This window comes from Perissodus microlepis, chromosome 13 (genome assembly GCF_051167445.1).
Source record: "Perissodus microlepis isolate ML-2025 ecotype Zambia chromosome 13, ASM5116744v1, whole genome shotgun sequence".
Classification (NCBI taxonomy): Eukaryota; Metazoa; Chordata; class Actinopteri; order Cichliformes; family Cichlidae; genus Perissodus; species Perissodus microlepis.
In genome coordinates, this window is record NC_140473.1 from 18,642,634 (window position 1) to 18,670,272 (window position 27,639).

The following is a 27,639-nucleotide window of genomic DNA, read 5'->3' on the forward strand; positions in this document are numbered from 1 at the left end:
CTTCCGCAAACAGAATTCAGTGCTCCACCGCTTTATCTGAGGCCAAGATAAAGCCAGAGTAATGTCATCTTGGCACAGTAGTAGAAAGAAATCATTTAAAACCAAGTATTTGACTCACCACGGTTTATTTTATGTATGCTGACCATATTATTTAGAACATCCAAATTCTATAATACATTCATATTATATATTACTGAAAATTAGGAAAGGTTTAGAGATGCAGAAGAAGAAGAAGAAGAAGAAGAAGAAGAAGCGGTCTTTTGTGGGAAGAGTCACGAAGTTCTGGCTTATTATGAAATACATATCAATCATATCTTGTAATCTTGAGTTTAATACAAGATAAATTTTTAATTTGTAAAATTTAATTTGGACGGTTTTTGCTTTTTTCTATTCATCTTCTTATTTAAACATGCAGTTAGTGGGGATTGGTTAATTGGTCAATCTAAATTGCCCATAGGTGTGAATCTGTGAGTGAATGTGAGTGCGAATGGTTGTCTGTGTCTCTATGTGTTGGCCCTGCGACAGACTGGCGACCTGTCCAGGGTGTACCCCGCCTCTCGCCCTGTGACAGCTGGATAGGCTCCAGCGCCCCCCGCGACCCTGGAAAGGATAAGCGGAAGTGAATGGATGGATGGATGGATGGATGGATCTTCTTATTTAATCCAAAATCAGTTTGTACCAGCTTTGTTCATCTTGGTCTCTGTTCTCTGCCAGGTTCTGGGTTTAGAGGTCTTCCTGGCCCTCCTGGTCCTCCAGGTCCACAGGGTCCACCAGGCACTTACACTGGATCAGTTTCTTACAGTGGGAACTTCCCCAGGGAGAGCATCCGCACTGAAATTCAGCAGTATCTAACCAGTAAGCTTTTAACATCCCACACAGATACAAATATGAAAAAACATTCCCAGCAGCACAGATGAGAGCAGATATGACACATTTTCTCTCTCCAGGTGACAGTGTTCGCCGTACCATCACGGGACCTCCAGGGCCTCCCGGTCCAAGGGGTCAGAAAGGAGAGCGTGGAGAGCCAGGCTACCTCCAGACCTACGCACAGAGCCAGACCTACGCTCAGGGTGACTCTCACAACAACCCACAGATCAGACAGATTGATGTCAGCAAGCTTGCTGAGACACTGGACTACTCTAATGTTGCCATAAAAGTTACAGACTACATCAAGAGTAAGTAGATTACCAGTTACTCTACCAGTTTTTGTACCTTTGTGGCAGATGTGCTGTTAGAATTACAGTTCCTATAATGCTGGGAATTCTACATGCTAGATCTGACGTTCAATGTTTCTTAAGGCCTGTTTTTTAGCCAGTATGTTTTTTTGTATTTTTTGGCAAAAAAAATGGCACCCTAACAATTATATTATGATATTAGCAATAGTGCATTGGTTAATGCATTCATCTAACAAGTGTAAGATTCCTGGTTCAAGTCAGAGAGGAGACAAAAAACCCTCACAGGGTTGCATCAGGAAGGGTATTATAACAACTCTGAATTCAGATTCAGTTAGAAGAATTTGAATTAAGTCTCTGTCTCCAAATTAAGCACAACAATGCTGCATCCATTATAAGCAGCCTCTTCTGTGAATGTGAATGCTTGGCAAACCATTGAAAAATGGTAGCGTGTTGCATGTTAATAACAGATACACAGAGCCCAATCCCAGTACGGGGACCTCGAGGATTTGAGTACTTCTCACTTAGGCCGATGAAAGACATGCAAATTAACTTATATGACTACAGTGCCTTCTTTTTTTCAAATAACCTTTCTGCAGGTCAGGGCCTGCTGCAAGGGTATTCAGGTGGGGCTTCTTTGACCACAAATGTTCGAGCTATTCAAGGCCCGCCAGGCCCGCCCGGCCCTCCTGGACCACCTGGTCACAGTCGTGTTTTTGCAGCTTACGGCAATATCACAGCTGATCTCATGGACTTCTTCAGAGGTAAATATACTTATGATTTTCCACCCACTTGAACTGTCTCAACTTCTGAAGTGTTGCTAGACAGTACCGTTTTACCTCTAACAAATCTGTTTTCTGTCCTTTCACAGTCTATGGCACCATTCCCGGCCCTTCAGGAAGCCCTGGGCCAAAAGGGGAAAGAGGGTACCCAGGACCCAAAGGAGACAAAGGTACACTAAAACAGATTTTATTCACAGTGCCTACAGGTAGAGTAACATTTTAGTGCAGAAACAACAAGAAAGTTTCGTATGGTTACAGGTGATCCTGGACCTCCAGGTTTACCTGGAATACCAGGGACATATACTGTCCAAATTCCACACAGAGTGCAGAAGAGGGAAGCAGGTAAGCTATTATGATGTCAAACTACAGGAAAAACAACCAATTACATGCAATACTGTGCAAAAGTCTTGAATCAACGCTCATTTCTTGACATTTTGCTTCTAAGGAGCCAGACTTTCTTGTAATTTTTGTTGAGGAACAGTTCTCTAGGATTTCTGTAGGTTTTTCAAAGGTTTTCTTTCAACATTGGCTGCTTTTTCACTTCTTTTCAGTTCACTCATTGTTCCTGACCATTTTTAGAGGAATATTTATTTTATGTGATAAGCCACTTAACACTGACCTATGAATCAGTCAGGCATAAAAAAATGATCAACTGTCATGTTTACACATGGCAGACAACTTATATTTTTAGGCTCTTAGTTATTAGCAGTTAGTTTTTAGACCAACAAGGTGATTCCCAAATAGATCTTAGCCAAAAATACGGACTATCTCAGCATGGTGTGCAGTGTGACCTTTACAAGATTTGAGGAAACTGGATAAGTGGCAGGTCTAAAAACTATGTACAGTAGATGAACAGTATCTGAAAGTGAATCTGAAGGGAAACTTTGTGCCACACGACACAAGAACGGGACTGAAAATCAGTGGCGACTGGTCTTATTATCAACATGTGCAGGGGAGTTTAGGAGACAGGTACAACAGTGAGTGTCTATAAGCTATCTAGAAAACACAATGGTTTTGATGCTATGGAATACCATCTGGACAGTTTTCATCATGACAATGATCCTAAACATACAGTCACTCCAGTAAAAGCATACCTGAATAGAAATAGAATAAAACTGAACACAATGAATCATGGATCTATCTCCTCTGAGTCTAGACCTCAACATTATTTGAGCATAGTGGGATCATCCTGACAGACTGGAACAAAAGGAAGCCAGTGTCCAAAGGTCTTTGAATGTCCTTCAGGAACCCTGGAGAACTATTCCTGAAGACTACTTAAAGAAAAAACAAGAAAGCTTTCTCTAGTGTTTAGGCTGTGGTAAAGAGTAAAGGTTGTCATACTAAATATTGACTTCCAAACATGTTAGAATTTTCCAAATGCTTTTTTTGCGTTCTATACTGTATTTCCATGTGTTTGCACATATTTTAAATTTTCCTAGCAAAATATAAAGAAATGAGGGGTGCCGGTTTTGCACAGTACCGTACATATGAACCAGTGCATTCCTACACTCTTTTTCATCCCTTGCAGGCAATAAACTTGTTGGTCGTCGTCAGAAGCATCGCCGTCAGGCTGGCAGCGGTTAAAGGGCTAACATACTACTGGATCATAACAGATTTCATTTCATTTTCACTCAGTTTTTTTTTTTAGGTCTTTAACTGTACCAATTTAAGTAGCTAAAATGCTTTTCACTGTTTCCAACTGTAGAAAAGTCAGTTTGAGAAAATAAAAGCAGCCAGAAAAATGCATCAGTGTCTTTAAAACAGCTTCAGTAGACATTAAGGGTTTATAGACACTCGTCAGTGTTTTTCAGGCATATACTTCATTTTGTTTTAATCATGTGGGTGTATAATGTTTACTCTGTTTAATTAGAAGCTTGCAATCAGACTTTTTCCTGGGGCAGCTTTGTTTACGAGAATATATTTTTAAGCAACAAGTAGCAGTCGCTGATATTTTTTGCATCTTTTTCCACACTGAGTGCCTGGTGTACCTTTTTTTTTTTTTTTTTAAATTGTTGTCATTTCAGGATTATATTGTATTGAGGACTATATAAGTGTATCCATAAGCATTCACTGCATACAAATTACAACAGCTTACTCTTTAAATGCATACATATATTACTATGTAAACCTGACAGTCTCAGACAGAGGGAGGGTTACAGTTAATGTTGCTGCAGGCACAACTGATAATTGTGGGTTAGAGACACATTGTTGGCGTGGTTGAAAGAGTGACTCGGATGATCACTAAGAAGTGGATTGGATTGTATATTTTTTGTGTGAAAGGGCACTGAATTTGATATATTTTTCTTTATACCTTTAAGTGTTGCAGAGATTAAGTTATAAAATGTTCCCAGATTATGTTTTTACATGATTATACCTATTGACATTTTGTCAATATAAAAAAAGAAGGAAAAACAATAGAAAAATAAACCTATTTTTGGACTTGTGAGTTTTGATATTTGTACTACTAAATTTGTCTAAAAATAAAATTCACTCGAGTTGCCAAATAAACAGTCAATATTTTATTTACAAGAAAAAAAATGTCCATATATAAAGACACATTAAATACATTTCATCTGACATAAAAAAAATGCATATACTAAAGAATATTCATTGTGATAGAATGAAACATTAAAATGCTGTAACATAACAAAATAAAAAAATATTTGAAATCTATTGGTCGAATGGTGTAATTCACATGACAGCCTCCAGAAACTCCAATAAAAATCCAGCATTTATGACAAAAATCAAATCAATGTTTATATATAAGCATACAGAAATTATAACATGCATCGATGCTATACGGTGGCAAATGAAACTACAGTAATTTCTTGTTGTGAACCATCAATACTTTATCGTAAAACGCAGCAGAGGGCATCTCCTCACACACTGAAACTCGTACAGTTACAGGACTGCTCTCAACAAGTGCAAAAGTTCACCATGAAGAGCGATTACAGCATACCAGGAATACAGGCTTAGAAGATTAGGCATGACTGTAAAATACTAAGGGCATATTTGAAAAAAAAGGAAAAGAAAAAAAAAGCTAAAAGCAATTTTAATAAAAGGAAAACAATATGTTGAAACAATTCAGCTTGGAGTTTGATTAGGCTTTGGTGAGGCAAAATTTTCTACTGCATATTTTTTTCTTTAGCTCATGTGGCAATACAGTGCAAATCAAAAGCTTTACATTCCTTCGGTAATTATTCTTTACAAGACGTCATTAGTTTGTGAGATTGCTGCTCAAAGTCAAAGGGAGAACTGATTTAGTTAACGTCAAAAAAACCAAAAAACAACCCAAAAAACCCCCAACCCAACAGGCCACCTCTGTGTTTTGCTGACCGGCACTGAAATCAAATTATGTGCTAAATCAACAGATATATTTTTTGTTCATTCATCTCTTAAGATGGTGAAATGCTTCTGCCAAGCACAGTATTTATTTAAACCTCATATCTAGGTACACACCTACAACACAGTACATTCTTTTTCATCTGAACTCACAGCCTCATGATCCCAACATTTTAACTCCCGTTAGACATCAGACACTGTGCACAGAAGACTACACAGACATAACAAAGTCTTACATCTATACATGGTTGTCTTTTGACTCCGTCGCCCTTCAGCAAGGTCTACTACTACATGCAGCCAAACTAAATCTCAGAGCAGTCTTTGATAACCAGCTTATGTGAATCGATTACACTGATCTCATGACATCTTGTGATTATGAGCAGAATTGATAACCAATTTTTTAAGTGCAAAACATTCAGGTGGGAATTTATTTACTGCAAGCTGCAGAAAATGCAGGGAAGGGCCTAAACGCAGAGAAAAAAAAGAACACGAGGCACTGGAGATTATTCATATTGTAGCAGAGCTGAGCTTAACGATAATAATCTGAAAAGCATGACTGACCTCAGCTACCAACCGCAGACTTTTAAAAATCTGAACATGCTCAAAACAAGTGCATATCATTCATTTAGAGTCTTCCCAGCAAGCTGAGGAAACCCAATTAAGTAATGGAACGGTGTGTAGGCACGTCATGCTCGTGAATGGTGGAACTTAAGTAGTGAAACATGTTCACGTTTTCAGTTAGCGGTCAGAGAAATGACGCCTCGGCTCGTCCTTCAAACTCCACTCCTTTTTAAACTCTGGAGGAGTCGAGTTTGAGAGCAGAGTTTGACAGCAGTCTGCTTTGCAGCACGGACGCACATTAGGCTACAAGCCAGAGTTATTCAGGTTTGGGATGGGATAAAATTTGGATACTCGACTCTGAGTGGTTGGATTAAGGCATTCAGATTCACCACTCATCTTGAAGAAGACCTCCTGCTCCTGGAGCTTCCGTGTGAACTCCTCCTCTAACGCCTGCAGGGGGCAGCACATACAAACAAAGTCAGATAATATGAAAGAATCTGTTGAGACAGCCTGCACAGGTGGATCCTGAACATGGCGTCACTAGAAAGAAAATGGAAGAAATAAAGTCACAAACATGGATAACGAGCATACCTTCTTCCTTGGTCTTAGCTTCTCTCTCCACTCCTTTATCTCTTGGCTGTGTTCCTCATCCAGCTCCTTCAGCTTTTGGGTCTCATGTTCAATCAGAAGGTGGCATTTCTCATTCTGAAAGAAAATGTGTGTTAACACGGTGCTGTCATAATTAATGAATCCTGTATAAGTCCCTACACTGCGACATATCTTGCTTTTTATTCCTTTAAAAATAGATGCTGTCTGACATCTTTAATTTGTCCTCTACTTATTTTCTGATAATCTTCATAAGTCACTGTTCATTTATGAATCTGTTGCAGTCACTTTCAGTCAGCAGAGAAAAAACTTAAAGGATTAAAGATTAAAAACTTAAAATGCACATTAAATATGCAGTATTAAATAAATGATAAAGAACCTTATAAATTAATAATCATGTTAAACTAGAATTACTGCATTGCAGTTTTACTTCATAGCAAACAGGCTGTAGATTCCATTCGAGTTCAGACTCATAACAAATGTAGTTAAGACTGAAAGTATTTAGTAGATTAGAATCAATCTGCTATAGCAGAAAGATTAGTATCTACCTGCTCCAGAGTTATGGTGCTGAATTAAGGGTCGCAAAGTGTTTTTGCAGCGCATTTGCAGTTTCAAAGTGAAACTGACCTTTAACCTTTTGGATAAAAATGAATTAGATTCAACTTTTTTTTCCCCAGAATGACATTTTTGTCATAATTAGTATATTAACTGTTTAACTGTTGCCAGAAAGCATTTAATTCAGCTCTGTGATCAGAATTAGATCAATAGTAAGAGTCTGCAGTGACTGGCAACACCTAATAGAAATCGATAGCGCCGGCCTCCAGAAACTTTCTACAGGTTGCACATAAACATTTGCAACATGAGCATGGATTAACCGAAGCAATAAAAACAGAGGATAGATATACGAGGAAGCCATAAATATTAATGGCATTTAGTGAGAATATTTCAAACAATAGTACCAAGTACAATTAATATTGCATGTTTTAAATATCCTCTGCTACAAATGTAGCCTTGTTAATGTTTACTTTTCATTAGCATTAAAAGAAATATGTAGAAAAACTACTGAATCCTGTTGAATTTGAATGTCACAAGTTATTATTTTTTAAACTGTATATATTCTTGATGTGGTTATACTGCAGCCTACACAGGAAGTACCCAGTCTTTCACCCTATCACAGCTGGAATAAGCTTCCTGAGACCTAAAGTTAGATGAGTTGTTAAGAAGATGGATGGAAGGATGGATGGATGACGTGGTTATGTGTGTTTTGCTCAATACTCTGGAGCTCCATAGAAATGTAGTTTAAAACATATACGGTAAACATAAAAAGATAGAGTGTGAATGTGAGCGCGTTGAGCCCCACCTGCAGCTGCTGCAGCTCCCTGATGTTTGAGTCACACTGTAGCTGCAAATCTCTCATCTGGTTCTCATGTTTCTGGTGTTGGTGCAGTCTCTCGCCCTTTTGTCTCTTTTCTTCCTGCAAAGCAAACTGGACCATGGAGACAAAAACACAACAGACAGATGTGAGCATGATTTGCGGTTTGCACAAGGCATAGGAACTGCTAAAAATGATGCATTTTTTTTTTCTCTATGCCTTTGGTCATAGTGTCTATTTCAAATAAACTAACCGTGACTACAAAACAACACAAGCATGTTGCGTATTAACATTCAGAATGTCAGCGAATAAACTATTTGCACAAACTAAAATTTAAGATTTCCTCCAAGATCGTTCACTGAGCTTTCATCCACAAAACTAAACTGAAAGTGCAACTTGAGAATGATGGCGTCACTATGGATTGTGAAATGGTGAGTTGGAAAGTTTCTGGTCTGAGATCCAAACAGGCTGGAATAATAAAGGGTACTGTGTTTGTATTGGTCAGAGCCCAGGTGTGAGTCTAAGCCAGTGTGAAGCATTACTGCTGAGAGAAAGAGGAGGAAAAAACCCCCAACAAAAACTGATGTCCAGTCACTTCTTTTAAAATGGTCAAACATCACTAGCCCGAGCTCGCAGCGCCTCTACCTGTTTTATCCGCTCTCTCTCCTGCTCTGCGGTGATGGATGCTGTGGCGGTGATGCGGAGACTCTTCTTGAACATAGCCATGCGGGTCTTGGCCTCGCTCCGTTGGATCTTGGGCAGACGCACCCTCTCTTGAGTCTGTTTGTTCTTCAGCTCCTCTATCAGACGCTGGTTGTAGCCCTGCATTTGCTCCATCTCCTATAAAACACACGTATGCCCACAGTTTTGTTTTAGTGGGGTTATTTACATTTTACAGTTACATTTACAGTTCCACTCTGTGCTTGTACCTTTTCATGCCTTTTCAACAGCTGGTGTCTCTGCATGAAGTACTGGTCTTTCAGCTGCTGCTTCAGCAGTTGGTGCTTTTCCTGCAGATGGCGCTCCTCCAGCTCCCACATGGCTGCCTCTCGAGCTACAAAACACATGTGAGCACAAACAAGGCTAAAAAAAACATGTGCATGCATGTTTGCTGGTTACCAACAGGGGTCTCAAAACCAAACAAAAAGGCAAAATTGGATAGGCAGCAGCACATCCCCTTAAACACAGTGTCTCAGTAGTCTGGATGTCACACTCAGAATTTACACACTTGGCAAGCAAAGGAGGCATCACTGACATCAACTTCCTCTACGTGCTGACTCAAAAATAAAAGTACATCTCAGGCTGTGGTTTCTTTCATGTTTGTGTCTGGCATGAAAATGAGGTTTGAGACACTTGAATCTTGCACAGGATACGTGAGGTAAGTTGTTTGCCTTTTTGTCATGTTTAAAACAGCAGCAGTCTTAAGACAGAGTGGCACAAAATGTGGTATCTCTGACTATGTTCTCAGTGTTCGTGTGAATATAACACTGCAGCGTAATTCGAATCAGTGATCACCAGATTTACAACACAATTACAAGTCAACTGCTAAACACGAGGACCCTGTAAACCTAAAATACCCTGTGATCATTTGTGTAGCTCAATAATCTAATTCTTATGGTATACATTACACAATTACCCTTAAAAAAGATTAACTCCAAAACAGAGCAGTAACAGAGTCGAGTCTTCTACCTCTCATTAACTGCTGTTTGTGGTTAAGGCAGTCTCTCTCAATCGTGGCAATCTCCACTTTATGCTGCTGGATGATTTTCTTTAGAGCTCCATCCAAGTCTTGCTGCTGCTTCTGTAGGAACTCTTGCTCCTGAGGAGAGAAGAGCAGTGAGAAACTGCCTGGGGAAGACATGGAGATCACTCAGAGACAGCAAAAAGTAGAGAGGGGAAGCACAGCAGTGTCACAGTTAGACTGCATCTTAATGATCGAATCTGCCTGAAGCAAAATAATGTAATCTAGCCATTCACTTCAAAATTCAGTACAACACAGAGCACTAAGATGTCACATCATCAACTGGACTCAGCAAAAGAGACACTCAGAGTTCATGGATGGCAATGATCCACAATGGAAGTGAAGAAAGAGAGAAAAGTTAACAGTTTAATAGAGACACTGTGGCAAAGTTTTATGTAAGACAACATCTACAGTGACATTCACATCGTCCAGAAACCAGCCTACATTATGCATGACTAATTGCATAAGAAGCCAAATTTTCTATTTATTTTATTTAACTTTATCTAGCTAGTGTTAACTGTAAGTTGTATTGCGATTATAAAACTATTATTAGGTAAAACTGATCATATAACTCACTTGATTATAAGAAAACTAAGGTAACGCTGTTATTATACAGTTGAATCCAAATTAAGATGGTTCAAGTGTGATCTCATAATCCACTTATACACAATATGAGTGACTCATCTGCCCTGAAAGGCAGGCTGTCTATATTGGCTGACAAAGACAAACATGGATCCAGACAGAATTCATCAAGAGCTGCCACACAGCGGTGCAACCCAGATTTAATCTAGTCTTAAGCAAACGGTGTAATACAAGATAAATACCATATAAAATACACAGACTTGATGTATAACATTTGTGAACTGGTGGAGGAAAAATACTGAGCAGGAGAGGAAGAAAGAACCACTGCACAAACACAGTGATGACAACACTCAAAAAGGAAAAAAATAAAATAAAATCCCAACGTTGCCCATGCTTACATGTGTTGAACCATCACAAACTATCCTGTCATGTAACTTCACACACATCTAAGTATGGGCCAGAGATGGAGAGATACGGGGCGGGATGGGGGGGGGCACTTACATCCTGCATCTGAGCGTTGAAGAGTGCGCATGAGGACAACTGAAAAGACTGTATCATAACCTGGGCCACTGCCTGTGGAGGAGAGCACACAGCGCACTTGCCCTGATCAGGGACAGACAGCACACAGCAGCCTGAGGATCTCTCACGTCAACACTCACTCAGCACTCACACAGATCCTTCCTACATTAAAAATGGGTTTTCCACTTTGGGATTGTTGGTGAGTTTAAGGCTCGCGGCGAGGTCTGGATGAATGTTAGGAAGTCAATCAATTAGTTGTCGAAACTCTTTGTCTTGCCATGCTTCAAAGCGGCTCATAATTTTAGCATTTTTGTTAAATCCAGCTGGTAAAAAAAGCAGTTTTGTTACTTGCCATGCTACTGACTTACAGAATATTTAAAACAAAATAAATTAAGGTTTACCTTTCAAAGAAAAGAAGACATTTGTTTGTGTGTCTCAGACTGAGCGCAGGAAAACAAAGTTTGAAAAGGTCTTTCAGTAACGATGTTTACTGTGGAGACAAACGCTATGTCTGCAGTCGCTCCTTTGTTAAGAGAGCCTGAATGGTGCCTGAGGTAGCTGGTAAATGGAGATCTGACACTTCTGAATCATCATCACCACCACAGACTGTATGATCACCACTGACAAGTGTAGCATTACATAATTAAATTCCACATATGTAGTGTCAGGAACAAAGATGAAGAATTGCATTGTGGGATGTTTTGTACTTGATGGACGGGTGTGGGATGTGCAGTATTGAGTAGCAGACTACATGTTATGGTTATTACATTTTGGACACTTTTCAAAGGAGAAAACCTTACAGTGCATCTAATAATGATTATTTTTTGTTTTGAGCAGTCATCAGTTAAAATAAATGATTTTTCCATATCAGTGAAGATGGAGATAAACAAGTATTCAGATTTGAAGCAAATCTAAAACATTAAATTTGTGTTTCTTTTGCTTTGTTGATTCATTTTCTGAGGAAAAATAAGAAATATTCAGAACCCGATTTGATTTTTAACACTGACATGTGTTCAGTGGCCGCACCACAAATTTTACTTCCATAAAGATTCTAATATTCATTTTTTGGTGACAGCTGGAAATCTCAAAGTTCAATTATATTTTTCATTACTGAGGAAAACAGTAAAAGGTGGATGTTGCTTCCTTTGAGGCATTTTAATTTTTTGTTCCTCCTACCTTTATTTAATAAAAGGCTGAATATTGTAAAATATTTTTAATATAACGCAGTCCAATAAAACACTTCCACTGCTATGTGTGACAAAGTAGGAAAATTAAATCTTTATCATAGGATAGAAATCATGAAAGCAAAATATTTGTCAGAAACCTTGTATGTAACTTCACTGGTGACTGTATGTTATAATTTATTTCTCCTGAACAAATCTTCATATATATGTGTAACATAAAGGGAATTGCTATTTTTTTTAAAGCTTCTACCTGAAGCACAAATTTGGTTTGGCCAAAATTCAGTGAGAGCTAACCATTTAACTGTAGCGTGTACATGGTATTATTAAAATCTTAAGAGAAAATTTTTTATAAAGAAGAAGAATATATTCAAAAGTCAATACAGCTCAGTAGGTAGTAGATAGATAGCAGATAGGGAGCAATTACATACACAGATAATACTCCAGACACAGAAGGTGATGCTTTACCTCTGCAGTGTTGAGGAGTGCGAGGTCCTCCTTTAAGCGTTTCATGAGCTCTTTTTTCTTGTGTTTGGGTGAATGTCCAACTTCCTGTATGGCCTAAAGTGTGTATGTGCAGAATCGGTTTGATCTCTATAGTCAGAAAATCTAACAAAGCTGGCCAACAACAGTAAGAGTCATGCACTGCCCAGTCTGAGAGGAGAGATACTAGATCCAGCCACCAACTGATTTAAAGTCAACATGCTTAATTTCCACCTCCTGCATTTAACGTTTCTTTGAACTGTCGATTTGACCCCCATGAGCTCGAGTCATGTTAAAAGAAAGAATTTGACTTGCGCACGGCAGAAGATGTTAGCCTCAAAAACAGCTCGCCCTACATTACTTTGCATTCGATTAAGTCTCGCAGCCATGAACATGATGATTCGTGGGGAAAAAAAAGAAAAAGAAAAAAATAGAATAACTGAGTTGGAATTGTTTTGTAATTACAAATTAGATTTAACAGTGTAATAAAGCAGGTTCAACATAGTTTTCTTCCAATTTGCCATTTATAGAGGACTTAGCCTCTAAATTATAATTTTGTTAATAATGAATCTGTTGATTATTTATCCATCTTGACCTTAAGATTTCCAAAAAAATACTGCAGCACTATTGAAGACAATTCCATGTCAGTTAGTCAGACCAAAGGCATTTATTATTTGACCCAAATAAGCCCAACACCACTTGGAAAAACCTTTCAAATCTGGCCATCCCATGACCAAAGCAACCTCACACACTCATACAAGAAACATGGTTAGTTAAATACACAGTAACAGTACATTTCAATAAAGAATACAACATGACAAAATGCAAAAAACACATCTTATCCATAGCCTAATTCTTGGATTTTTACATCTAAACACCAAGAAAGCAAACGCAAGCCAACCTGTAAAACAGCATTAAGTACAATAGCAATAACAAGTAAGTAGCCTAAGCACCAAACTGGGAGGAGCATGGCAACCACCAAGGCATCATCGTACACAACAGATGGCAATAAGCACTACTGCCCTTAAGAACATAAAAAGGCACACCCAGAGAAGCATTTAAAGGCTACTAAAGAGCACAGAAAGAGCCAGTAAAGACTTATAAAGACCAAGCATGAGAACATCTGCACCATCAAGCACAAACTTAAGACATCAACGTGTCAAGGTACTATCCTGACTTTTTGTAAACAGTTTTCTAAAAATAACAAACACACCCCAGGAGCAAAGTATTTCTTAAGCTGCAACCAGAAGCCTCTGGGCAGATGAATAATGGATACAACAACATGAATGAGCAGCATCTAGGAGAAGGATAGCACAGCCTGTCTGGGTAACATTTGCACACATACAGCAGGGCGCACCACTCCCATAGGATTAGTATGAGACAGCCAGGTTAGCCACCGGCTAAGTTGTAAACACATGCACCATTAAACGGCTTGTGCAGTACTCATCACATGCAGCTGCTCTGGATCACAAGCTCCCAAATTTAAGTACTACTCAGCCCACTTCCACAGAGAAACACACATGCAGGGTCATACCTCTTTCTTGCGGTTCTTCAGCATGTTTTGGAACTTTGAGAGCTCCTTGTCTTGATCTGCTTTGATCCGTTTGGCTTCGTCTCGGAGCCGGCTGGTGTGATCCTGTTCCAGTCGCTCAATGGTCTGTTTCTGCTTCTTCTCAAGATTCTCCACTTCTTGGTCGTATTGACGCTTTTTAGCCTGCAGAATCGATACGCACTAGGGTCACCCTGACTATTCCAAAACAATATTTATTTATATTAGATTTTATTTAATCTTTGTTTTTTTGTACATTTTTTCATTTTGCTTTTAATGCAAATTAAAGTTTCCAATATTGTGAAAATTAAGCAGTTAAGGAAAATCTGGCAGCACATTTGATGTAAACACTTGCATTAGATTTAGCCCAGATTTGACATTAAGCTGCTTGTTTTTCAAGGAGCTAGCCAAATGCCAAAAAAAGAAGAAAGAAAAAAAGCCCATCACACTAGTGCAGTACAACCAGAGTGACTCACAGTAGTTTCCTGTTCAAAACGCCTGTAGATCTGCTCTCGCTGCTGCTGCAGCTTGTCGCTCAGCTGCTGCTGGGCCCTTTGCTCCTCTTTCTGGAGGAGGCGAAGCTCTCTCAACTCCTGCCGCCTGCAGTGAACATATCAATATAAGGGCATGATATTTACTTATTAAAAAAAATCTAATACTTTTTTTCACAAAAACATGGATGGAATTTTATGGTTGCACATCAGCGACTTTTTTAAAAAAATATCTAAATGTTTATTTCAACTTTAGTGACTCATTCATACTCTATGGCTTTTCGTGCTTTGATTAATCTTTTTAAAATTTTTGATACACATTTGTGTCATATATTACTAACAGAAGGGTCGTGCAGTAGTCAGACAGCACTTGTACACACAGTAACAGCAACATGCCTCATGTCTTTACAAGGCAACGTGAGAAATGACAGTAATATAATGCGGCATTCATCACGGGAGATAACCCATCTGGCATTTGTAAAAAGCTGTGGGAGTTGTAAAAAGAGCGAGCACTATTTAAGGCAGGCGAGTTAAATGGGTCATGTCACATATTTAGAACAACTGTATGTCAAGCAGATTAGATACAGACGTACCTCAGGAACCTCATCTCCTCATTCCTGGTGTCGTTATCAGTCACTATCTTAGATGTTGTCACACTAACCTCCACACCATCCACCATGAACTTGCGTGTCTTTTTAAGAGTCTTCTTCTGTCGTTTTGACTCCTACCAAAAAGCAGGGATGCTTTAGAGGATCGAGTAATCAGGGTAGTGTTGATAATGTAAATACTGGTGGTGTAATTGTGGCACAGACTGTATTACCTGCAAGGACACAGAGCCCCCTTCTTTGCTCTTAGACAGGAAGCTGGAGATAGACAGATTGAGGTCGAGGCTGTTGCTATCAGCAGCAGAGCTGCTCCCAGAGTCAGAATCCTTCTCCACATCTGGCCTGATCACAGCAGGGCTTCCTTGCTCCATCTTGGCTTCTGAATCCGTTTCGCTCTCTTGGACAGAGACAGCATCTTGGGAAGTGCTCTCATCTGTGTGGGTTGCTTTCTCTTCTTCTTCGTTCACACAGGAATCTTTAGGTGGGACCACTGAATCCTCAGGGGTGTCTTTAACTTCATCACAGATGCCATTTGTAGACTCAGTTGGTACTTGTTCCTTTAGCTCAGCTTCCTCTGTGATCTGGCTTTCTTGTTCAGGCTGCTGTGACTCCTCATGGGCCTCATCCATAGGCTTCTCTTCTGGTTTTGTTTCTACAGGCTCAGCAGATGACTCATCCACACTTAATTTTGTGTCTTCATTTATAAACGTGTGTCTTCCATCTGATTCCATATTCTCAATGTTTACATTTTCATCTGTGCCATTAGCCATGGCTTCCATTGTGTCCTCTGTTAGTTTGGGTTCAGTCGTTTCCTCCTCGGATTCTTTGCTTTCTTTTTCTACCTCTGGCTCATCTCTTGGAATGGATTCTGTTTTTTCTGCATCTTCAGGTTCTGCTTGTGATTCTCTGGATTCTTCTTTACCAGCTTCTTTTTCTTTCTCTTGCTTCCCCTGCTCTGGCTCTTTTTCTTCCTCCATTACCTGGGTAGTTTCATCACCCATTATCCTTTCTTCTGTCTCCTTCTGTTCCTCCTCTGTTTCTGTGACAAGTTCTTGGTTGTCTGTTGTATTTACAGGTTCTTCTGGCTGTGAAACTACTTGCTCAGCAGAAGTCTCTTCACCTTGACTCTCTTCTGGTTTAGGCTCTGTGGAGTCATGTGAGATGACATCTTTGCTGGGCTCTACTAGTCCAGATGCCAGGTCTTCATTACTGGCATCAGACACCTCATTTAATTTCTCCTCCTCAGTCTTGTCTACCTCACTTGTTCCAAGTCCTTCATCAGATAACTTATCACTAGTCTGGTCCTCAGCAGGCTCAACTTCCATCTTTTCTTTAACAGCCTCAAGAGTGGAGGGAGTTGGTGGAACTTTGTCATCTTCTGAGCTGGCCACACTGACATCAGAAGGTGCTCGCTTGTGCCCGGGACCAGCCTAAACCAACAGAAATTGCAATATGTCCACAGTGAGCAATAATAAAGCTTACAGCAATGAGTTTAATGAAGCTATCAACATCAAGTGTTCTAACATCTAAATGATAAAAAAATTAAAATACTATAATGCTTGTTATACACATACCCCCAAAAAACTACATACCAGAGGTGTATCAGGTTCTTCCTCTTCCTCCTCCTCTTTGCTATCCTCAAGCTCTTCTGTGACTTCGGCTTTGGCTTCAGCTATGAGTTCTCTGAGAGGTCTGCTGTCAGTTACACTGGTAACAAAAGGATGCTAAATATATAGACAAAAGATATCAACATTAGATAAAACATTTTTATCCTGCAAAATCATTTAAAGTGTGACACATTAACATCTGACGGACATTTATGCATCACTTAGTTTTATAGTAGTTTGCAACTGCAGCTCACCTGCAGAAGCTGTACTGTACTCCACCTATTGTCCACATTCTTGTCAAGTGCTTTGCGCAGAAAGTCGCTGAATTCTGGTGACCTTTAAATGGTAAAGAAGACTGAATTTGTTGGTCCCAGAACAGAGTAAGTACCCCTGAGTTTTTCTTTATATAATGTAGTAATTCAGTAGTAGTTATCCTTTTAACATTTATATTTTATCATGCTTTCACACATGTAAACCCTCAACATTTCCTCATCTCCCATTTGGAAACAATCCAGCACCACCTTCCCAGTTATCACCAGCACAGTATCTCACCAGCGAGAGGGATTCATGAGTGTGGGCGGCTCGGACTTGGCTATTTTCAGTAGCACTCTCATGGGATTCATCTCATGGTTGGGCGGTTCAATCTGTGCCAGTTCTATGAGTGTTACGCCAAGGGACCAGATGTCGGCCTTGTAGTCGTATGGACGGTCTTTGGAAGTTTCGCACATTACCACCTCTGGAGCCATCCTGCGAAATTCAATCAGTCAGTAAGAGCCACCAATCAATAACCCACATTTTGGAATGCAGGTAAATGAGGTCATTCAGCATATCTTCTAATTCTTAAGGGTCAATGCTCTTATTTTCCAGGAGGAAAGGAATATAAAATAGGAAGTTTGTTTAATACATAGATTTTTTTTCAAATGAGTTGTTATCCCACATTTTTTGATTTAAAACAACAACAACAAAAAAAAAAACCCCACTGTCACCTTATAAATGGTAAATGGCCTGTATTTGTATAGCGCTTTTCTAGTCCCTAAGTACCCCAAAGCGCTTTACACAACCTGTCATCCACCCATTCACACACTGGTGATGGCAAGCTACATTGTAGCCACAGCCACCCTGGGGCGCACTGACAGAGGCGAGGCTGCCGGACACTGGCGCCACCGGGCCCTCTGACCACCACCAGTAGGCAACGGGTGAAGTGTCTTGCCCAAGGACACAACGACCGAGACTGTCCAAGCCGGGGCTCGAACCGGCAACCTTCCGATTACAAGGCGAACTCCCAACTCTTGAGCCACGATCGCCCTTAGCTGTGGTACAGTCTGAGACAATTATCAAATACTAAGAGGTGAATGCCCTCTTGCAAGCAGGCAGTGTGACTCACCAATATGGAGTGCCGATGAAAGAATCTCTTCTCTGTAATGTCTTGGTATTTTTAGCAGACACGCCAAAGTCAGCTGAAAGTAGAAATAAATCATGATTCTTTTCATCAATGAATTAAGCTAAACTGTAAAATGACACACTGTGAGACTAGAATAGAAAATATAAAATAGCATTTTCTACCAAAACAAAACACAGTAGAGAGTGCTTTACACTTATAATATTTATCCCCAAAGTGAGCAGAAAAGCCTCACATTCCCTTTCATAATGCTCTTAGGGTCCATCATTGTTGTGTTACCTGTGCAGTTATTTCAGTCTGCTCTCTTTTCTTGCATCACTTACAGTATGCACACATTAGAGGGAAAAAGAGATCTATCATTAAGTCCCTGGTGACTGGCTTGATAATTATTGTTTGCCAGGCTCCGTCATGACCCTCTGCCTACAGAACATGAATCATCAGGCAGCCAGGAGCTATGGATGCTGCAGCAACAACATGAACATGAATACTCTTACTTCTGAAACATTATGCATCACCAAAACGCATACATAGGTAGACTATTAAAAAAAACAAAAAAAACCCCACACAGCAAGCACATCACTTTGTTCTCCAAGTTTTTGAACCTGATGCCAAATGATGACTCACTACATTTTTATGTGTAAACAAACCACAGTGCTGCACTGTCACCACCAACCCCAAAGTCAAGCTACAAAGAGATCTACAACATACTTCAACGGCTGTTTTAATACAGAGCCAACGACAAATCAAAGAATGAATATAATACTAAAGTAAATATAGTAGACACCCCCCCCCCCGTTTTGTTACAAATTCATCCAAGTAAGTAAGTCGTGTACTTAAGAGGTTATGTGGTTTCAGAACTTAAAAATTCAAACCAAACCTATGTACTTTATTAAACATGCTTATTGTAAAAAATACAAACAACAACAACAAAAACTGATTCTGCGAGAACATTTAGTTGATTTTAGTATTTTTTTAACGGAATAACCTCTCATTTCTCATTTTGTTAGTAAATTAGGCAGGAAATGGTTAAAAAAAAACAAACACACAATTACCCAGTTTTACATCTCCATCTAGGGACAGGAGAATATTCCCAGCTTTCAAGTCTCTGTGGATGATCTTGCTCTCATGAAGGTAAGCCAAGGCCTCCAAAGTCTGCTTACACACCACACGAATCTGGGGCTCAGTCAGGGGTCTCTCCAACTCTAAGGACAAACATGCACAGAGAAAATTCCAAAGTCCCAATTTTTCCCAGCAAATATTTTGCTGTAGGTTTTGTTATACACAAATACAAGCACAAAATGGGTCATCTCCACCTTTACATCAGCAAGCACATATGACTAGACAAATCTAGGCGAGTCATAATGAATCAACATTGAATAGTGAAGTGAATTCATTATCATCTTATTTTGTCATCGCAATTTGCATTTTAAAATCAGTGGTTTTGTGTTTCTTTAGGCTTCAAAACAAGACAGAGGAAGTGCATGAACAAGAAGTACTTTAACTGCTTCTTGAAACCTGAGCTACAATAATTACAGTTGGAATTGCTTTGCCAACTTAGTAGAGGGGGGGGAAAATCCTTCAGTACAGGCTTCTGGATGGAATAAAAGAGTTGGCACTAGAGGATGGAGAAAAGGAAAAGCTGCAGAACTTCATAGTGTTACTCTTTTTTTTTGCTTTAGTGAATGAGGGACTTACCCAGCATGATGGCATCGACAGCACCGCCTGCACAGAACTCTATCAGAATCTGTAATGGTAGAACAAAAGAACATTAAGTAATACACTTATATAATGCAATAAAGTCCCAGTTTAACCTACCCTTGCAGCACACGACTTGATTAAATAAGGAATTTGCGACTTTCAAAAGCTGGAACAACATGATGTTTATTGAAAAGATTGATTATACTGTAGAGATCAAGACGCCAATCAGCCATACTGAGCTCTTTTGGTTTCCATTCTACATGCGTCTGTCTTTTAGATATTTTTTTGAAATATCTGTAGAAGTTCAAGCTTTGAACTTGATAGTGACTGGGATCCTTTTCCACTATACAGAGGAGGTTGTGATGAATGAGTCCATTATAGGGATTTCTACAAAATACAAATTGTTTCTTAAAAGTATAGAAAAATGTTTAGTGCCAAATGCATGTAAATATTTTACACATACTATGTATGTTTCATCACAGATCCTAGTGAAAAACGATTTCCTCATTTTGGTAAACACTGCAGAAGAGTTTGAACATGTATGTTTAGGATGAGCAAGCACGCTTTAAACTAAACCGCTGCATTAATACTGAAGAACTACACAAGAGAATCCCTTTGCACATTTTTATGTACAAGGGGCAATACTTAAAGGAAGTGAACATGAGTCTCTCCATACTATGCCAGTTAAGAAGACATGTTATTTAAAATACTTAATAACTTGCATTATGAATATTATTTTTTAATACAATATTTCTAAAATGTTTAACATTTTCTTATATGTTTATATATAAAGGTTTATAGGTTTTAATATGTAAATGAGGGTTTGTCATTAGTCTAAATATGTACTAATTTATACACTTATACTTTATAGAAACAACAATATTGAAAAACGTTTTCTGTGACGATCCCTTTAAGCCTAAAGCATTTCTCCACAGTACTGTGCTTCTGTCAACAGTAAGAGGAAGACATCCATTATTGCCATCTTTGTGGGGATAAAACTCATTTTCAAAACAGTATGCACATATGTGCATGTTAAAAGCTTGGGAATACACTTTGAATGAAAATAAAACGTTGGGTGCAAGTCTTCCTTAATTGGACATTTCTAGCTTGGAAGAAATTTCCCCAAGGGAAGAAAAAACAAAGAGGGAAGATGCTTTTAAATATAAAACTGTGTAATTTTATAGGGGATATTTTAACAACAAATATCAACATAAAATGGTACTTAATTACAAGTTTCAAGCTGATATTTTAAGATGAAATATCAGTGACCTCATCAAATATGCAATAATTTTCATAAAGTGCAGTGATTCTTTGGGTTCCAGAGAGGTAACTAAATAAAACTAATGCACATGACATTACCATGGGAACATTCATTCCCCTATGCTAGGATGTAAAACTGCACAGGTTCTGACCTCAGTTGTAAGAGCTGATGTAATGTACCCGACCAGTACTTCATCATTATTGGCTTAGCCTGCACGTTGCTTGGCAGCTCATGGTATCAAATGATACAAAAATCAATCAAAGCTACAAACAGAGCACCACCCTCTATTCAGTGATTCAAACAAAAGGAAGAAACAAAGTGGTTCTTCCCGTTTGGCAGTACACTTTCTCTCTTTTGTAGTTTACAGGTGTGTATTAAACTAAACGTACACTGATTGTAGACACAAGTCAAAGTAAACATCTGTTTTCTAGCAACAGATTTCCTTTGTAGAAAATTAATGAACATATTATACATTAACTCAACACCCGGCACAAGCTAAATGTAGGCAGTTACACATTCATCATGCTATTTGAACTCAAAGGCCAGAGGGACAACCTGCATGCGGCTCTGAATTATTCACAGGCACTTTCTCCAGCCACCAAAACTGCTCCATTATCTTCCCATGGTTGTGGCCAGTCCACAAGGGACAGTCACATGACACCCCCTGCTAGGACCTAATTGCTCTGGGGCCTCTTACTGCACACAATGAGATCTACTGACCATGTATTAAAGCTGCACTCTGTGCTCACAGTAAAACACCAGGATGAGGATGAGGGGCTGTGTTCAGAGATTTATACGTTCTTTCTCATTATAAAAGACACTGTGCACACTGGTTATGATTTGAGGGAGATAGGAATAAGGCCAAATTGAGGAGTATTCCACTAAATACATAAATCCCTCATTATAAATAGGAAGATGTATAAAGCATGATAATGCATTTCTCAGTAGTGGCTTATTACTTCTAAGCAGTCAGGTACTCCAGTGAAGCATGCAGTCCTAGTCGTGTATTAGCCTCTGTTGCTTACTGTCATATGACCCATTCTAACTCTTGAAGAAATAAGAAAAGTTTAGTGTCATGAGCCATCAGTTGAATGATCTGAAAGTCCTGTGAGAAACAGCATAACGAATGGTGCCTTATAATGAATTTCTGTCTCTCCATGCTTCACTGCTTCTTTGTCTTGGTGGCTTCAGATCAAACAGCATTACATGAGGAGAAAGACACTCCTCCCAGCACGAAACTGACGAACTTACCCAAAGTTTACTTTCAAAGTAGAAAGCGTCCAGCAGTTTGACAATGTGATGATGGTTGCAGGAGGCCAGAATGTCAATCTCAACCATGTAATCCTCCAGTTCATCCTCAGTCTTTGTGTCGATAACCTTAGCAGCAGCCAGGGTCCCATTCTGCTTGTTCTGTGCCTGTAAGCAACATTGACAAAATGATAAATTGTAGATTATATCCTTACAGCACACAGTGTATAAAACGGGAAAGGATCATGCTAATTATAAGCCAAATGTTGCTCAGCATAATTTTACAGAGCAACAACTTGTAACTTGTACACAACAGGAATTACGGAAGAATATCAACATTAAGAAAAAAGCCATTTGGAGCAATACAAATTACGCAGCTTACAGAAGATTGTATCTCAAGAAACTCATTTCAGAGACTTAAGACAACTCTTTGTCAAACATTGATAAAAAAAAAAAAAAAAAAAAAAAATTACAACATCCTGTCATTCTGCGCTACTCTAACACAGGCCGATCTTGCGACACTTGCTCACTTCCTCCACTCCTTTTCCTCCCCTCTTTTCTTTCTTTCATCTCACTCTGTCACACTCATTGCAGTGATTATTATACCAAATATGTATATGATTTAACAGGTTTGTACCATTTATTGCACAACTCAAACCCTAAATTCTCATTCCTGATAGAGCTGCACCGAGGAGACCAATAAAAATGATCACTGAACCTGTGAAATAAAGCACTGGGAAGTTATTTTAAGGCCAGCCTAGGCCCTAATGTTTATGGATACAGACACAATCTCAGGGAGTTAGGGAAAAAGAAAAGGGAGGGAGTGTAAAGACCAACTGCAGCAGAGTGTGTCAGACCCTATATTTACACTCTTCTGACCTGACACACTCCCTGCCTCTTTTTCCCTTTGTAGTGGCTGATGCCTGTCAGGCGCAGGCCATCGCTTACATGCAGATTCACTATTAGCTTTACAGTGAAGAGAGACGCCATAATTTGTCTGTCACTTGACTCATTCAAGAAGAGCCTGTGGCCTTTGCTCATCGTGAACATGACGTTTTAATGTGCTAAATGCTTAATGTTGATCTGTTTTGAGGAATTAAATGAGAGCGCAGGAGTGCTATAATCATGTTTAAGAGGGAGGGAGCGAACTTTGTGGTTCTTTGTAAATAATAATCATTGACAGCTCAGCACTGGTTATTCAAATGTACATCCATGAACGCAGAGTTTTTACTTCATTAAATAAATAAATACATTTCCGTCTGTCAGAAAAAATTCATCTGAACTCTGGAATTTAATTTACGCAAGCTTAAATATATTTGTGTTTGTAAAACAGCCAAAAACAGTAACAGTAAAAATAACAGCAAAAATGTATGTACCTCTGTTAAATAAGGTAACATAGACTTTTTGTTTGCAGACCATCATGCTTACTTGTATAGTAACACCCTAAAGGCCCATTCTGAGCCAGAAAAAACCCAACCTTGAATGTGAATAAATAGCTGATAAATGAAAACTCCCATATCACACCACCTGTAGAGGTCTATCTTTGAATAGGTAGATCAAAATTTTAAAAAATCACTCATTGCATGGAAAGAATTATATAAGCAGTTTGTTTGTGGTACTAAAAGTGTCTATGAAACACTTAACATGTAATACATTCATCTACTAGTTAAGAATTCTCTCTCTTCCTGTTGACCTCACTTGAACAGCTGATTCACATGTTGCTTGCAAACTCTGCGACCCCACCCAAAGGAGTTAGCTGCCAGAAGCCTGTGAAGTAGCAAATGAAAGCACAGTGCGCTTTCATGCTAATGTGGCCTGATTAAAGATATCTCCACCTGAGCTCACACAAGTGATAACTGGGAATCAGGTGTATATTTTGTATACTTTGGTGTGAGAAGGCACTCAAGTATTTCTTGGCTCTCATCTCGTGTACCCAATCAGCTAACAAGACTAGGAAATAAGTGAAGACAAATTAAGATTTATGGGCCATTTGCTGCATTATTTGAACACAAGAGCACCAGGAAGGAACAGCGTTAAGTAGCTCACAATGAGAGAAAGAAAGCTCTTTAACAGGGATTAGTGCCAAAACAAAAAGAGGCATGAAGGCATGGAAGGTTGTGGAAACTAATTTTCACTAATCTACTAAAACAGTTATATACATTGAAAAATATTTAAAAGAAACTATGTTAAAAAAACAAGTTAACCTCTACTTGAGCTACAGGTACACAAACATTAACTTTTTCTAAAGGGTGTTCTCAGCCTAGAGCAAACTCCTGCAGAGATAACCTGGAAAGGTAAGTGAAGTAGCAGAGATTACAGCTGGAGGACACAGCATTGAATATTTTTCCATGTAGCCCAACTATACACCAACAAACTACACAATTGGAAAGCATACCTGACTTTCTAAGTCAGCAGGAAAACAAACCTAAACAAAATAATAAACAGGTACTGTTCTATGTCATTAAATTGTATGATTATACAAGTGTGACATGTACAGTTCCTATATATATATATATATATATGGGTTGGTGAAAACAATAAACCAGACGTGACAAACCACTGCCCTAATTTAAACCCAGCTGTGCACCTGTCAACGTAATTAGCATAAAGTGTGTGTTTTTTTAAAAGTCTGGCTGCACCTGCTCTGTCATTTTATTAGTTTTAACTATTTATTGTGGTTGTCCTGACATGTCACAGCCCCAAATAATCCAACATGTCACATGTGAGGCCATATTGATTCTGTATGTGGACCACACCTTTATCAGTTTTTAACCAACCCCAAGTGCAACTCACTGGTAAAGTCATGTCTATACTCCGGCAGTGACAGAAAGCCTGTGCTAAACCTCCTAAATAGAAAATATCCAAAAACTAATTGAGTTTAAGATCCCAGCTGCTGGTCACATTTCTTTACAGGATGATATTAGCAGTTAGTCAATTCCTGCATGATTTATATGAAACAAATATGTTATTTGCTGAGGGTTAAGTGGCCAAGGTTGGAATATGTTACCCAAACAAGAGCTGTAACCATCGCTGTCAGCTTTACAGCTTATGACCTCTAGACAGCAACATGCGAAACAACTGAAGCTAGTCTATAAAGAAATGCAGAAAACCAAAGGCGGATGTAACGTAACACGTCAACTTACCTTGTACACTTTCCCAAAGGCTCCATCTCCCAGTTCCCCAATAATTTCCCATATCTCCTCAGGATTGACGTCTCTGTGTACATGCTCATACTGCTTCTTTTTCTTATCCGGCCCTAGTTTGAAGATCTTGCGAAAATTGAAGAAGGACATCTTTTTTTAGGTGTGAACTACAGCACCGCGAGTACGCTCTCTTCGGTTATTTCCGCCAAGAAACTATAGCGGTTCCCTCCGACGCGGAGCTCAAAATGCTATCGAAATGAGAGCATTCAACGTTAAATGAAGCCAGACAGACCGGTGCTTTAGCCATTCAGCTATGATAATGTCAATTATAACTTCCCTCGACGGCGGATATCACAGTCACATCATAGCTAGCAGCCTTCACAGGACGCTGTCGGAGGAGATGAGGGATACAGAGAAGAGTTAGCTGTTCCGCAGAGGCTCGTGTTTCCGTTTTGAGCGAACAAAATTAAACGAAGCGGAAAAAATATTTACCATATCATCACTTTCGACAGAATATTTTCTTTAATCGTATAACGTTACCAACACGAAAACGCAGTCAACGGACCTCATGCTTAGGTTGACTGACCACACACAAGTTAGTGGACTAGCATCAAGCTGCTATCGCAGCTCTCGATATTTCCGCTAAAGTCTTTCAAAATAAAACGCAACTGTTACGCAGACCTTTTTATTTATATTATTATTTCGCTTTATTTTTTCAATTTCGTGAAAAAATTTGGAAGCGATATTTTATATTAATTATTTGCTGTCAGAAAAAGCTAAAAAAACAACAACTACAAACTTTTAGACTTGTTTTGCGATACAGTCAGCATAGCTTTTAAATGACATAAAATAACTATTACACATTCATAGTTTTTCTGTCCCAATGACTACTAAAATAAAAATACCATTTGATTTCGATGATGCTTCAAAATAACTGCCAGAATAACTTCCCGTAGGAAAGGAATGACCAAAATGGCTGCCAGGTGACAAAGAAAGGCTTAGTGGACTAATACAATAAAGGGCTAAAAAAAACCCCTCACATATTAAACTTATGAGACAAAAAGAAAATCTATAATAGACCTTCTACTGCCTACGTCCTTACTGTTTTAAAACTGTACAAGGGTCTATAGCGTTTGGAGTTAGGTGGTCATGGAGGCCATGGATGTCATAGGTTACATCTGCCTTTCTGAGCTAAGATGTATTTTTTGCTGTGGCTTTGTACACTATATATTCCGCATCTAAATAAACAACCAATTATAATTTACAGAAATTATTCAAGTTAGATCAAATGTAAGTATATTACGGTAGAATATAATCACATTATATAGTAATGCATTGTGTGACGGTACTGCGTGACAAGACCGAATTTAAACCTTGATGGTTAGGCGTTTCAATGTACGATAGGGGGTGTAAACGCAGTATCAACGTTATTTTACTGAACCGGTCCGCTTCACTGGTTCACTTTGGAGTACGAGAAACAGACTGCTTTTGTGTCCGACTTGAGCGAAACAACAGAGTGGACGCTTTTACGTCGGAGGATAAAAATAGATTTCCGCTGTCAGCAGGTCTATTTCTAGTTAGCTTGACGCAGCTGGGTAGCGGCTATTTCCTCCCCAGCAGGACGTGCTCTGCTCAGCCGGGCTCAGCCCCCTCGCCTCTACCACGCATGCTAGTTGTGGTCCTCCTGTTGGCATAAAAAGGAGAAAATGGTAGAAGTCTCCCCCCCTTTTTTTTCTTTAAAAATATATTTATTTATTTTTCATTTTGTGAATACCGGGTAATATTAGTTTAATATTAGTTTGATTTTTACATTTAGCAACAAAACTCAGTGCATCACAACTCATCTTTAGATTTCACTGTTTTAAATTACTGTAAAATAAAATTGTCTTTCACTTTTTTACTTCTCACTGGTTTTAACAGCTAAACAGTAAAAACTACAGTAAAATTAAAAGTGGACTACTTTTATAGAGTTACCAGTTAACCTGAAAAAAGCATTTTAACTGGTTGATACTTACATTAGAAATAATACTGTGGTACAGCCTAAAATATATAGCAGAGTATTCATCTCTAATCTGAATTTGATAACAGCCAAAAAATTATAATATTTCACTTTCCTACAGTGAGCAAAACATTCAAATAATATACTTCAGTCTATGTTGGGAGCCTATTAAGAATACAAATGTCATTATTTATAGAAATTACATTACACACATCTGATATGTCAACATTAGCAATATTCGCATATGACACAAAACCTTTTTGTTCTAGAGGGAATGTAAAGGCGTTACTAAATATGG

General features: G+C 38.9%; 2 protein-coding genes across 6 annotated transcripts in view; one reads left to right on the top strand and one right to left on the bottom strand.

Moving 5' to 3' along the window:
- col17a1b (collagen, type XVII, alpha 1b) overlaps positions 1 to 4,466 on the top strand; it is a 24,051-nt gene extending 19,585 nt beyond the window's left edge. For all 3 annotated transcript variants that reach the window (XM_084947906.1, XM_084947907.1, XM_084947908.1), the window contains 6 exons: positions 715 to 855; positions 948 to 1,175; positions 1,772 to 1,936; positions 2,044 to 2,124; positions 2,213 to 2,296; positions 3,483 to 4,466. In XM_084947906.1, the coding sequence (XP_084804032.1) occupies positions 715 to 855; positions 948 to 1,175; positions 1,772 to 1,936; positions 2,044 to 2,124; positions 2,213 to 2,296; positions 3,483 to 3,538 (755 nt within the window). In that variant the 3' untranslated portion in view covers positions 3,539 to 4,466. The remainder of the gene's footprint in view (positions 1 to 714; positions 856 to 947; positions 1,176 to 1,771; positions 1,937 to 2,043; positions 2,125 to 2,212; positions 2,297 to 3,482) is intronic.
- slka (STE20-like kinase a) lies at positions 4,461 to 25,970 on the bottom strand. Of its 3 annotated transcripts, none has more exons than XM_084947911.1 (20): positions 25,343 to 25,970; positions 22,203 to 22,367; positions 19,688 to 19,736; positions 19,045 to 19,194; positions 17,978 to 18,050; positions 17,146 to 17,340; positions 16,848 to 16,929; positions 16,579 to 16,710; positions 15,202 to 16,416; positions 14,975 to 15,105; positions 14,367 to 14,490; positions 13,876 to 14,055; positions 12,327 to 12,419; positions 10,660 to 10,731; positions 9,525 to 9,654; positions 8,765 to 8,889; positions 8,481 to 8,675; positions 7,824 to 7,949; positions 6,449 to 6,562; positions 4,461 to 6,307 (listed from the first exon to the last, which is right to left on the bottom strand). In XM_084947911.1, exons 1-20 carry the CDS (start codon positions 25,490 to 25,492, stop codon positions 6,161 to 6,163), a joined length of 3,648 nt encoding a protein of 1,215 aa, XP_084804037.1. In that variant the 5' UTR covers positions 25,493 to 25,970; the 3' UTR covers positions 4,461 to 6,160. The 3 variants fall into 3 exon arrangements, with proteins under 3 accessions (XP_084804037.1, XP_084804035.1, XP_084804036.1); XM_084947909.1 differs by lacking the exon at positions 12,327 to 12,419 and having other exon boundaries at positions 25,343 to 25,730; positions 25,835 to 25,969; XM_084947910.1 differs by lacking the exons at positions 10,660 to 10,731; positions 12,327 to 12,419 and having other exon boundaries at positions 25,343 to 25,969.
- Between the last annotated feature and the right edge of the window lie 1,669 nt (positions 25,971 to 27,639).

Excerpts from the sequence above, each read along its gene's own strand:
- slka (XM_084947911.1), bottom strand. The coding sequence starts at position 25,492 with ATGTCCTTCTTCAATTTTCGCAAGATCTTCAAACTAGGGCCGGATAAG. Across the intron at positions 22,368-25,342 it reads CCTTTGGGAAAGTGTACAAG|GCACAGAACAAGCAGAATGG; the intron begins GTAAGTTGACGT and ends TGTTGCTTACAG. Across the intron at positions 19,737-22,202 it reads ACTTTGAAAGTAAACTTTGG|ATTCTGATAGAGTTCTGTGC; the intron begins GTAAGTTCGTCA and ends CTACCATTACAG.